Raw genomic sequence first — 13772 nt, forward strand, 5'->3', positions numbered from 1 at the left:
GAAGCACAAGTGATTTAAAAAAAACTACTGAAACCAGATTTCCACACATTATCATTGATGTGCCATATAGTTTTTTTCAGTAAAGATGTGTGCCTGTAGAAATGTATTTCCCATATCAGTAGAAAATGTGCTGTCTGTAAACACAATATTTTTGGTGCATAAAAATATTGCCCGCCTCGGGCCATTAAAGTTAAATGGGTTGCAAAGGTTTGTCATTCTATAAAGTGGGTTGTGGTTCTAAAACATTTGGGAGGTAGTGGTCTATTTTAAAAAAAGGATTCAAGTACTATACCCGAAAGTAACAAGAGACCCAAATAATGTAGTTAAATTGTTTTGTGTGCCTTGTCCCCCCATTGTTTTATTCACTAAGCACAGTCTAGGTAAGAGCTTTAAAATTTGTCACAAGTTCATAAAATGTTTTATATGACGAATAAAGTATGTATAAATACAGATGGTTTTTATTGACAGACAATGAGAGATGTGACAGTGACCATGACAATTGTGCAGCAGAGTTTTACTATCAAACACTCATTATGATGGCAGTCGGACAAGCGTCTGACCACCATCGTTTCGGGCTAGAGATCATCCGACAAGGAGTCGGCGGACCTAACTGCCCAAATACAGTATGCCCGTCCCTTTTCTATTGCTGCTTGTGCTGCGGCTCGGAAAAGGGCCGCAGCCCAAACCGCAATGGAAAAAGGGATGTTTTTTAACATCCATACTCTGTGTGCCTTGAGCCTGTCGGAGGCAGCAGTCTTTACCTCTGCCCGCTGCATTCCGACTGCCGACATCATATTCTGGCAGTTGGACCGCTGACCTAGACGTTGGGTACGACATCGGAGTCGGGCCCATAGACAGCATTGTGAAAAAATGAAAAAGTGAGTCAACAATGTAACAATATTTGGGATCAGAGCATATGCATGAGAAACTCTGTAAAATAATTGCTCCTGTCTGTGCCTCTCAGGCATACATATACAAACAGATGACTTTAAAATTGAGCATGCTTGCTTATATTATAGCCTGATTGGAATATTTTGTTTCTTTGTAATGGTCAACGGGAGAGTCAGTTTGCGGTTTTGGGTGCAGAAGTCCAGTCCAAGATTATGCTCCTGGTTAGTGAGGTTTCACAATAAAAGTATTCAGCAACAGCAGCTGCATCTGTGTAGCTCCAATTCAAGCTTTTTTTCAAAATGGCTTTTCAAGGTATCACAAAACATACTTGTCATTCTTTTCCTACAACTAAGGCCTTTATTTGAACTTGTCTAGATTACTTAAACCATTACCTGTTTAGAGTTGCTTGAAATTCAAAGTGTCAGTAACATTGGTGTATTGTAGTACATGATGGCAACAGAAGCGTTAAATTACAGTGTAGTTATTTCTGGGGAGCAACGAAGTGAACCACATAGAGAATATAGTTAGCAGCAATTGGCATCTCATCCTTGCCCCGGAAGTAGATAGACCTCACACTTGGTTACCGGTGAATCCCTGCTGCTTCTGTGCTTCATTTAAGTGCTTACATATGCTAGTCTGTGAGGCTTCACGCCTCTTCCTAACACATGATCCTACCAACGCGTGCCTGGTCATGTGTTTAATGTTACGCTTCTTGAATAGGAAAAACAGAACTTGTGAAGTCGGGCTCGATCTTGTGGTACTGCTGAACGTTGCACCCCTAACTTCACAAGCATTTGAGTGGCCTGTCATCTTAAACAAACTACTTTTACCCATCGAAAATAAAATACGTTATGAATTCCACGAGTTCAAAAAATATTTGTTGTGGTGTTAGTGGTATTATGTAGCACCAATTATATGTCATATTCACATCAGGAGAAACTACCGTGCTTATAGCAGTCTGCCTTAATATCGCAACCACGTGACTATTCATTCAGTATATCGACAAACAAAATATAGTTGTTTTTTTACCGAATAGAAAAAGATAGCAGTACATAGCCCACAGTTATGATGTCAAAGACCTTTTCTTATACTCTGCTGCTGTTTCGGTTTCGTGTTAACTGTCCCCGGTTACGTTGTAAAAACGTGGCTTCATTTCCTGCTGGCAACATTTGATAATGAGCATATAATGCTGCTGCGTCCTATTCTGATTTTGAGGTCTTGGGTTGTAACTTATATTGTTAGCTTATAGAGCGCTTAGGGCCTGCCCATTGATTACCATTGGTTGGTTTAATTGTCACTCATTTGCTTGCTTCTTATTCCAGTGGAATAGGAAACCCTTGGGGACGGGCTGGCAAGGGGGGGGGGGGGGGGCTGCAAACGATGTCGAGGGTGCCCCTGATAATACCTAACACTTGAGCCGACAAGCTGAGGGGGGTCCCCCTTTATGTATAGAATACCCCCTACCGCGGGTGCTGCAGGGATGTCCATTACTCCCCTGTCTTATTCCTCAACTTCCTTGGGCTTTTAATCAATTTCAATTTCAATTTCAATTGATCTTTATTTCGGCACTACATGGCCATAAAAGATTTACACGGCATACACATTTCATTAGTAAAATACATATTAAATCCCAATTTTTAAAACAACTGATAGTTAATGCTTATAAAATCGATACAGGTTTAAAAAAAACAAGTATGGAACATGGTAGCATACCTAGCTTTTGAGCATTAGGACACAGAGCTGAAAAGATTACCATAATAATACATACATTCAAACCACTAAACAAATAAAACCAAGTAAACAAGTGGTATACGATTTTTGTCCTTCTAGCTTTTGGGCTTTTAATTATTCTCTGGCGTTTATCCCTTCCATGGAGCATGGGCCTGTTTTTTGTGTCCTTCCACTGCTTATTTTGAGGTACACCTTTTTCTTTTTCGTTAAGCACTCTGAGTGCAGGTGTTTTCCAGCTGTCTCCCGCATGTGCTTTGTATTCCTCTTTCGCGCCCTTGTGTTTCTCCCTCTCTCAGTTGCAATTCTTGCCTCGTCCCCGTCTGCCAATCTTCTGTTGCAGTTCTTGCTTCCTCACACTTCCTTCGTTGTCCGTGTTCTTCCTCATCCCCACCTTCTCTCCCTCTGCTGTCTGTTTGCTTTTGCTTCCCCATCCCCACTTGCCCACCTTCCATTGTCCATGTGCTTCCTCATCCCACCCACCCTCTGCTGACGGTGTGCTTTTTCATCCCCATCGTCCCACCCTGCATTGCCTGTGTGCCTCCTCATCCCACGTTCCGTTGTCCATGTGCTTACCACAGCAGGCACCCACCCACCAGCCCTCGATTGCCTGTCTGCTTCACAGAAAATCACATTTTGCACAATTTTGTATTTACTAATCCATCTTGGATTGCTAAATAAAAAGAGAAAATATTTGCTATATTTTTTAGGAGCAAACTTGTGTTGACATGCGTTTGCGAAATGACACCGTGTTTTAAATTTAAAAAAATATATTTTTAGCGTGCTGCTGTACAGCATGGCTAAAAATCATTGCCAAGCCAATAGGTCTCATAGGGAAAACCTATTGCCTTTGCCGGTTTGGCCTATGACCATTTAAAGAATGAGAAAAGTTGGGCCTGTCTCTAATTGGATTCTACAGTACAACAAGCATTTACAATGCAACAGTCTCGCCTTTGCAAACGTTAGAGCTATTGGCATTGTAAATGACAACAATTTTATTTATGTGTTGGTTTTGAAAACAGATAAATAAATGGCATTGTTATTTACAATGCCTATAGCTTAATCTTGCAAATGCGAGAATGTATTGTGCACGGAGAGGGACAGTAAGGTGGCATTTGCGCTGAGAGGGGCAGTGAGGAAGTATTGTGTGTTGAGGGGGGCAGTGAAGGAGGTATTATGCGTTGAGGGTTCAGTGAGGAGGTATGGTGCACTGAGGGGGCAGTGAGGAGGTATTGTGCGTTGAGGGGGCAGTAAGGAGGTATTGCACACTGAGGGGGGCAGTGAGGAGGTGCGGTGCCAGCACCTTTAAATCACAAAACTCTAAAGAAAGTTAATATTACTTGTGTTACCCAAAAGAGGCATCGCTGCTTGACCTGCTAACAATACCAGCACTGGAGTGCTCTTTCACCTTCCACCACTGCTGCGGATTCACATTACGTTCCTGCTTACCTAGTTTGTTGTCTCACCAGCTTAAGAAATGGGAACGCCTTTCTCCGCAGGCCATGATCAGCGGTCCTCAGCTGTCCTCGCACCTCATGATATGCTGGGGTGCTGTGTGGTAGGTGCGCTGCGGCGCAGTAGCTTCAGTGTGTGATCTTAGGCAGCTCTTGCTGCGCCGCAGCTCCCAGTAAGGCACCTGACAGAATCGTCTCCCCCCCCCCCCCCCCAGAGGTACTCACCCGGCTGGACACCAGAGGCAGCAGCAGGACGAGCCCCCACATCTCGCGGGGCCAGGGGTGCATGTTGTGGTTGCGGGGGTACTGCGTGCACTCCTAGAGTGCGTGGCTGACTCCTGTGACTCGAAAAGATTCTTGGTGCGCAGATATAGGGGCACAAGCACCCTCACACATCCTGCACCCTCAAAGTACCACCGAATTCTTAAAACTATGCATTGAGATGGCTCAGTGGTTACACATCTTCTGTTAACTTTTGTGCACATTCGCCAAAAGGGCAAACACGTTTTTTATATCTTAATCAACTTGTTCTGTCATAGCTTTTGCTAAACTTTATTGTTGGGGAAGCTGTCCGCCCCAGTAAATTTAGAGAAAAAAAAAATGGCTAAATGCAAAATTTGCTTAAAAAAGCACACATTGTTGTAATAGTCCACGGCACTGAAGGGAACTACTTTGTTTGCGGATGTGCTCCTTGTAAAAGGGTGATGCCTTCACTCGCAATTATGTTAGCTGCATCTCTGCCCCCTGCTGTATGTTGCTGTGGGCAGAAGTAAAATGTGTTTGACCCAATAAGAGTTCGATATATATAAATATATATATATATATATATATATATATATATATATATATATATATATATATATATATATATATATATATATATATATATATATATATATATTATTTTTTTGTAAAAGCAAAAGGTTTCAGCTACGGCTAGACAAATAAACACCCACACCTACCATGCATGCCTATGCATGAAGAACTTTTAAGAGCAAGGTGGAATGCTTAGGAGACATATAAATAAAAGGGGACAATAATTATTAGCAACACAACTTCTTTCAACACGCGAAACCTTAGGTGCATGTCGCGTTTACATCACTAATGCACACAAACTTCTTTCCCCCTGAAAAGTCAATCATGCTTCCCAAAGCAGGGGTGCGGAGCCTTTTGGGTGCAGTAGGAGGTTGGGCATGAAGGCATTCAGTTTACTAATGCTTTGGATAAATTCTGGTTATAGCTTTTAATAGGATAATCCTGTCCTTTAAGGACAGAACGGGAACAACGCGGCTTATCTCTGGGTTCGTGATCTTTCACTGGGGCGGGAGGTAATGAATTCACCATCACCCACAAACGAGAGGGGTGTTGATGCAGAAACTAGGGGTAGGCAAACACTTGCAAACTGTATTTAAATGCTAAAATGGACAAGAATATAAACAAGACAATTTTTACTCTGGCTGCTGGCACGTTTAGGTGCAGGAGAAATAACCGTATAAACTACTCCCAGAGAGGAAGTGGTACAATTCGTTTGGCAAATGCATGCACTCAATAAACCCCGAGATGGGAAGCAGAACGTGGGAACTTTGCTGGGATAGATCTAAAAGGCTAATAGACAAGAATTGCACTGCAAGTGAAAGAAGCGAATTCCCACTGGGTGTACCGTCATCTGCATGCCCACAAGCAACCAGCGAAGCAATAGCATAAAGGAGTAGGGAAATCCAAGTGTTTACAGCACCGGAGCAAATTACTGGCCCCCAGCGCCGGGACACCTCGCATGAGGTAGCTTCGCTTCGTGCTTTACAAATGCTGAATATTATTATTACTAAGTGTCCAAAATACTACCAACATAGTGCATGCGATCGGGGAAAATGTCAAAGTGAGAGATATTCGATCAATGTTTCTGAATAAGAGTACAAGTAAGGTTAAAATGACACCTACTGATTTACTATAACAATTACTGTTTTCAAAAGATTTGAGTGTGCAGTGTAGCATTAAATAAAAATAACCAGACTAAAAATAGGAAAAAAAAGTACAAAGTATGAGAAACCAATACTTTACTCGCAGTCATAAAAACACTTGGTGGCTTTATAAAACAAGTCAAAGAAAAGTTTCAAATATGAGTTTGTGAACCCAATATCACACACCCTGGCATGCTAACCTATAAAAAAAACATTCAGGAAACGGAGACATGTTACATTATTCTAAGGCAGAGCATCAAACAAAACTTCACGAATACTGCCAAACTGGAGCCTGACAACTGCTGTTATGGAGTCTAACCTGCTAAATGTGGAAGTGAAGGCTCAGGTGTTTATAGACGTAGGGGGCGGGGTGCAACAATATTTTGGTGTGCTTCTATTTGTAGAACAATGCAGCCAGGCTAGCTAGAGGGAATGATCTAAAAGCGAGTCCGCGCCTCAGAATGAGACACGGACAGTGATTGCAGTAGGGGGCAAAAACAAGGTAGGCGAGCGCGTGCTGTCAAGTTGCTGCGCTGTACCTTTAAAAACCTAAGGTGTGCAAGGGGAAACAACTGCATGCCGCCTGGACTCCCGCGGAGCAGTGCGCAAACCTCTGCTTATCTTGGTTGGCATTCTCTGTGTGTACACACTACCTGCACGGATGCTGACCTCCCCCCCACACCCCTCCCCTCCGTCCCGTGTGCCCGGGCTATGGTTACTACATGCGGATCGTCCTTCCCTCACAGTGATCATCGGTTTCTTAATCAGTAGCAGCACCGAAACTGTCTGCTCACCCACCACCCGAGGGGACTCCGGGGCCTTGTGCTACAAACACAGGCAGACCCGGAGATGCCACCCCGTATCACAGGTCCAGTTCGCACTTAACTCCCAGGCCCCAGGAACAGCCCAGTTCCGTCCGTCCCAGGAAGAGGATCGTGTATCATAAACCCTTTGAGAATCTCGAAAAGCTGCAACTCGCCGTCGCCCTGTTGCGCTCAATGCTCACCTGCAGAATGCGACAGCCCGTCGGACTGCGAGATCGCAAGGAGCTTTTTTTTCGTGGGACCGTGGAGTAGCCATAGTTCAAAGGACTGTGGGAAAATAAAGCTTGTGGTACACATTGTGGAAATCAAGTGACAACACGAGGGGTAGCACAACATGTAGCCTGCGGACGGTTATTGTAACAGCACCAGATGGAGTCGTGCCATGACACAGCCTTTTGTCTCTAAGCCCCGGCCTTTTCAGACTGGGCGCCTGGACATAAAAGGTTCCTTATCTTCTTTATGGGGCCATCTGGACCCATAAAGAAGATAAGAAACCTTTTACTTCAGCAGTAAGTCAAGGAACCCAATCTGAAAAGGACGGGGCTTAAAGAGAAAGAAGAACGTCACTAGGACCTCTTCTCCAATGGGTGGCCTCCGTTTAGGAGACCAGCCAATGGAGAAGAGGGGCGGGGCTTAACCTCACTAGTGATATTCTCTCTATCTCATTAAATCTCGCGAGCGAGACTGCGCAAGCGCAGCCATCGTAGGCTGAGACCTAAAAAGCAGAGTTGAATAGGTGAGGCCAGGGTCGGATTGGGAAGGCGGGCCGTCGGTCATTGGCCTATGGGCCGGTGCTTCAGGGGCACCTGTGGACCGTTTTTATTTGGTCCTCTGTAAACTGGCCCAATAAATGTATTGTCTTCCCCAGTCACTGTCAGGCCTCCGTAATGTGGCACCAGCATTGCATGCACTCTCATGACCAGCTGTAAATTGAGGCTGGGGGCCTGGTGTTGCTCTGGCCTTTAGGGCATTCTCGCCTCGGCCCCTGCCTCTTGGGGCCTGCCTGCCCAGAAACAGTGTCATCCCCTGCCGGGCCATGATCTTCAGGTTATGGGGAGGGTGTGAATATTCAGGGACATCCATGGGGGGACGAGGAAGGAGGTGATTTTGTGGCCATAGTGCCATTCTCCCCTCAGGCTATGGTGGGCTGGGAGGGGCTAGGAGAGGTGGCCAGGTGTTATCACCTCTACCCTAGTGTCTTTTAGGCCTTGTTGGGAGTGCTGGGCTTAAATAGTTGGATATTGCATTCAGGTCAATACTGAAGCGCTGCACAAAGCGTGTGCCTACAAAAGAACAGAAAGCACTGAGTGGAACAATGTCAATGCTGTAAACGAACATCTCCAACAAGACTTAAATGAACAATACAGTGTAGGTAGATGTCAGCGAGGCATAAAGTAAGTGCACTCATGTGGCACAACTAGATGGGCTCCTGACTGGAGGTAACTGAGTAAAGCCGAATTAAGCCGAGTATTATATTATGAACTGAACGTCACCTGTAAACCGTGAGCAAAAAGAAAAGCTTGGTAGATCTAATTATCAGAGGCTGCTAGGCTGTCAGACAGAAAATATGTTATGCAGCCATAGAAAGGATTCCCCGAACCAGTGTGTCTCTAGAAGCTTTAAAATATTGAATTTAGCAAATCTAAAAATTAAAAAAACATAGTCTAATGAGACTAACTAGATGGTGATCCATGAAATGAATGATCCGGGAACGTGGGCCACTATTTTAGTGAGTGCCCTGGCCGAATTGTGATCCCAATCCGACCCTTGGTGAGCCACATATACCAGCATTTGTACATGTGAACATTTATACGTGACTGCCTTCAAAACAACACAGTGCCCTTATTGGAAGCTGGAACCTGCATATACCTCATTGCTTACAAGGTCTTCCATTGACAGATTAAATTTCTCTATGAGCGAACAACAAAGTCCTTCAGTGTTAAGTTGGTAAACTCTGACTATAGACTGACTGTGCCTGTTCTCTTTGTTGCCAGATATCCAATGGAGAACTTTGTCAAGTGTAATATACTTCACTCAAGCAGAAATTGTTACCATTTCGTGTATGACACTGCCAAGCTTGCATCCAAAGTTAAATGGATAGGTACCTTTGTTAGTTTATGTCACTTTGTTTTTCGACTACATGTTTGAATACATTGAGAATTTCACAATGTGAATGAAATCCACAGTATGCCTACTTGAATCATTAGTTCACACTCTGCAGCTCTGGGCAATAGCTTGCTTAATCTCCACGACGGCCCCTCGCGGCGGGATGCCTGGCTTTCACCCTGCGGATGCCCTGTTGGGTTATCTCGCAGGGGAATACCAGGACGGGTTCCCTAAGCAAGCGCCGAGATGCCTCCGGGTAGTCGTGCGCTATATAAGCACGTAATTTACATTTACATTTTTCATGTTTGGGTCTCTCGTCTCTCTGAGGTTCCCGTTACATTTTGTTTTCAAATGAGCACCCCTCACTATTGGTTTAGGGAACATCTTACAGAAAATATACCCATACATCCCACAATGCCTAGCGCACTATAAGGGCATTTTAATGGCCGAAGTAAGAGATGCAAATATTGATAATCTTTCAGCCTCAGGTAATCAGAAGAGACGTTTCATCTGGTTGCAAATATCCAGTTCTTTCAAGATAATCAGTGACTTATTGGTATAAAAAATAACTTGTATTTTCTGTTGTTTGCTAAGAGGAGTCGTTCATAAGCATGTGAGACATTAATGTTAAGATCATTGTTGTGGAAATGTTACTAAACCGCTTTTAAGGATTTCTGCAGACAATTGATATTCCACTCCAGAGGAAGAAAAACCTAGAATTTTGTACACATATGACCTTCTTTCTTTTATTACAGGGGTTCCAGTGTCCCGGAAAACGACAGACTTGCCTCAATAGCAGCTGAGTTGCAATTTAGGTCCTTGAGCCGACACTCCAGTCCAACTGAGGAACGAGAAGGTAACATCCATTAATGTATACTAGTGGTTTTTACAGGACCTTCAGCGAAAGTTTGACATGGACACCAAATATCTCAACAGAGGCTCTCTTTTCTGAGCCCATACACTCACGTATTAATCTGTCTTCGCTTTCTCTCAATAGTATTTACTTTCTCTATTTACTTCTAATGTTATTTTTTGTTTATTTAAAATATAATGTTTTGATTAGTAAAACATTTTGCCTGTCATATCGACTCACTGGAGGAAGACTTTAGTGTAATTTGGTTTTTGATCTGAACTGGCATTCCAATATCTAGACTGTCTAAGTAGATGGGGCAGATTTGGGTAGTGAACATTATGGCCCAGCCGTTTTCAACATGCACATTTAGGTATGTGGATTCTAAAGTGATCTAACAGAAAACACATTCATATTTTACTAAAGCTGAAATTATATTTAGTAATAAAATGGCATTAGCCCATTCACAAACAATGTAAGCAGGCATATACTTTCTATCTATCCAAATCCTGTGCCACCTCCTGTCGCTGTCCAAGCAATAAGCCTGTCCCAGGTCCTCCTGACATCAAGATCAAACTCCTTTGTGCATCAGTTTAACAAGACACAAATCAATGGCATTTTAAGTTCTCATTTCATTGTCAATCTTTTTTGCTGTACCCACATGTCTTCCTTTATTTTATCACTAGCGGCCCGTCCCGACGTTGTCCGGGTATAAAAAAGCAACTTAGCAATGGTTGAATGATGGAAAGAAAAATGTATTTCAATGCTTCATGGTACACTACATTTCGTGTTTCATTAGAATCAGGATTTAGAATAAATTGGTTGTCGGCATTCCCGGACCTCGAGAGTGCGACATATAACTGGCCATGAGTGAAGCAGTGCTCTTGTAAGTCTATCCCAATTACTTTGTATGGTTGACCTTGTGATTTGTTAATGGTGGATGCAAAAGCAATGTTAATAGGGAATTGTAAGCGTTTAAATTGAAAAGGTAGATCTGTAGGGATCATGGGTATCCGGGGAATATGGGCTAACTGTCCTGCAGCAGGGCCAGTGAGAATAGTACTCTCTATTACATAAGGTGAAAGAGATTTAACTTGTAGCCGCGTACCATTGCAGAGATCTGGTGGCTGTAGGTTACGTAATAACATGATAAGAACACCTATTTTGATTTGGAGCGTATGAGGGGGAAGTCTGGAAGGGTTAAGTGAGTTGAGGAATTCTTGTGGATAATGGACGGCGTCTTGGTATCTAGTACAGTATCTATGGAATTATATAGTGTAGTTTCACCTGGGAATAATGATAGGATGTGTTCATTAATATGATGTACAGCAGAATTTCTTGCTGCAACTAGAGACCTTTCGCAAATCCATGTGTAATCTTTGCATAGAAGATGCTGAATGTCTGGGTAAACATGTTGCATGAGTTCATGTAAGGTACAGAGACGCTTACCTAAGTTATGTATGTTGATAATGCCATTTGTGTCAGGTATTTCTCCATTACCCACTTGTAGTAGACGATCGGCAAATAGTGTATCTCCACCTCCTAAATGTGTTCTCATGTTAGTGCGCAAGGTAATTAATTCAACAGAGTTCCATAGGTGCGATGCTTTTAAGCATGCTTTTAGTATATCAGCCCGCGTGCCTCTAGGCACCACAGGAAGTGTTTGCCCAAAGTCACCAGCAAACACGAAAGTAACCCCTCCCATGATGTGAGAAGAATTTCTAATGTCTTGGAGAGTTCTGTCAACTGCTTCTATATGTGAGCGGTGTGTCATAGTACATTCGTCCCACATGATAAGAGATACATTTTGAAGGAGTGTACCCAAAGGTCCGTTTTTACGAATAGAGCATATAGAATCCTTTTTTAAGAGAAACTGTTAAAGGAAGTTTAAAAGTTGAATGTGCAGTTTTCCCAGTAGTTAGCAAAGTCGCAGCTATTCCAGAAGAAGCTACAGCTAGAGCCAATTTCCCAGAAGATCTAACTTTGGCTAGTATGAGGTTGATTAGGTAAGTTTTTCCAGTGCCACCCGGTGCGTCTAAGAAAAATAACTTGCCTTAGTTATTGTCAACACTATCAACTACGGTGTTATAAGCAAGTAGTTGATCGGGAACTAAGTTTGGTAAGTGTTGAGCAAGGTAGTTATGTAGGTTAGGAATATTGTGTGCGATAGCTATATTGTGGTATCCAGTCTGGTTACTCCTGACTGGCGTTGGCAGGCAGAAATCTTGCAAGGACTTTTCGCTTAATAAATACAGTGAGTCTTCAATTTCTATAAGTCCTTGGTTTAGGATGTCATTGTTGATTTGCATACAGTTATTATGAGAGTGCAGACGCATACGGTGTAGTATATCTTGACATAGTTCCTCTTGAAATTTTTCCAATAAAACAATTGGATCAGATGGTTGGAAAAACAGCAAAATGGTTACAAACAATTCCCGTAGTTTTGATGGTGAATCACAAAGTGCGGCATCAGCTAATGTATGCTCGCAATGTTCGTCTTCTTCAATAAGACCTAGTTGTTTACAGGCTGCATGATAGGTTGGCATTATTAGGCCGTTAACAGTCAAAAGACTGGCAAAATCAGTAGGGCCACGAACATGTTGCAAAAGAATCCTTAAATGGAAACATTCAGACTGGTTAGGGTGAATACTGTACATCCTACCAAGAGCAGAATCTTTCCTAACTCCAGGGTGACCTACTACCTCCTGGACGCGTTTCCGACGTGTAAAGGTGGAATGAGCCCAAGTGTAGTACTGCGGAACCTCGTGGTATAGTAAGGTTTTTGCAAAATCGTCAGACACACGTAATTTGAAGAATGCGGTAAGGGTTGTTGCAGGGGGGGTTGCTGCAATGTGTCTAATGTTAGCTTCTGTAAAATATACTCTTTGTCCATTAGGTAGGTGAACGGCCAAATGTGTGACAGTCGGATGCCTTTCATGAATGTGAAACTCCAGTAGCCTCAACACGGCTTCGGAAGTGCTAATATACCGGCCATTAACATATGTTTCAATTTCATTGTGTTGGCAAAGTGGGTTGTATTGGAAGGCGGATCTTATTGTGTGTTGCAAGCGAGGATGATGTTGTATATGGAAATGCGGCTGTTGCTGGTGACAAAGTACTGGCGTCTCAGTAATAGTGCGTGCAACATTGATGTGTTGTGTGTTGTGCACATCAAGCAAATTGTCAGGTATGTCTGTTACCAGGTATTGTGAGTGAGGCTCAGCATCACTTGAAGATGTGAGGTGTGCATTCTTGAAAGCAAGCCTGTGAGAACGCCGCAGAGTTGGTTTACTGCAAACAGCAGACGTAGAAGGTGCAGTAATGTGATCTACTCATAGGCCATTGTTGTTTTGGCTTTTGTGTAAGCGTGGTATTTTTTGTGCCCGGCTTTTTGATGTTGTCCTGGATAGTTGTGACTTCCTCTTTACCATCTTTGGTATTTTCCCAGAGTAGTATAGTAAAAGCGAAATAGAAAGAGTTCAAAGCAGGTATTTTGTCTTCCAGTTTGTGAGTAAGTGAGCCAAAAGAGTATGAATCGAGGCATAAAGTTGCACAATGGTCATACTCCCATTTTCACACATTGTGGGTATTGTTGAGCCACATGTAATTAGTAATAGTCACAGCATAGTACTTGTGGCAGTTGTTCTGAGTAGCATTGCGACCCAATTAAGATAGTGTCAATTGTCTCCCCCTCTGTGTCCAAATAATACCCCTGGTAAGTGGGTTCCTGTGTGCCTCCTGAAGCCTAAGTTGCGGTGAACTGAGTATGTTCAGAACTGGCAGAAAGGATAATGAGCCCACAAAGTATTATAGTTGCAGCAGGTGCTGTACCTAACCCTGTACGGTTAGTACTTTAGAAGAGCAACACGCAGTGTTTATGAAAAGAAGATAAAGCTTTGAACCTGTGTCGTTGTTCGGTCTCCACACGCTAATGCTGCTTGTTTCTTGCAGCTGCAGAACA

At 43.1% G+C, this 13772-nt stretch overlaps 1 protein-coding gene across 3 annotated transcripts in view; it reads left to right on the forward strand.

Annotated features, from left to right (window-relative positions):
• Positions 1-13772, forward strand: part of MAP3K4 (mitogen-activated protein kinase kinase kinase 4) — a 474364-nt gene that overhangs the window by 405568 nt on the left and 55024 nt on the right. For all 3 annotated transcript variants that reach the window (XM_086927243.1, XM_086927245.1, XM_086927246.1), the window contains one exon: positions 9717-9817. In XM_086927243.1, the coding sequence (XP_086783369.1) occupies positions 9717-9817 (101 nt within the window). The remainder of the gene's footprint in view (positions 1-9716; positions 9818-13772) is intronic.

This window comes from Lissotriton vulgaris, chromosome 6 (genome assembly GCF_964263255.1).
Source record: "Lissotriton vulgaris chromosome 6, aLisVul1.2, whole genome shotgun sequence".
Lineage (NCBI taxonomy): Eukaryota > Metazoa > Chordata > Amphibia > Caudata > Salamandridae > Lissotriton > Lissotriton vulgaris.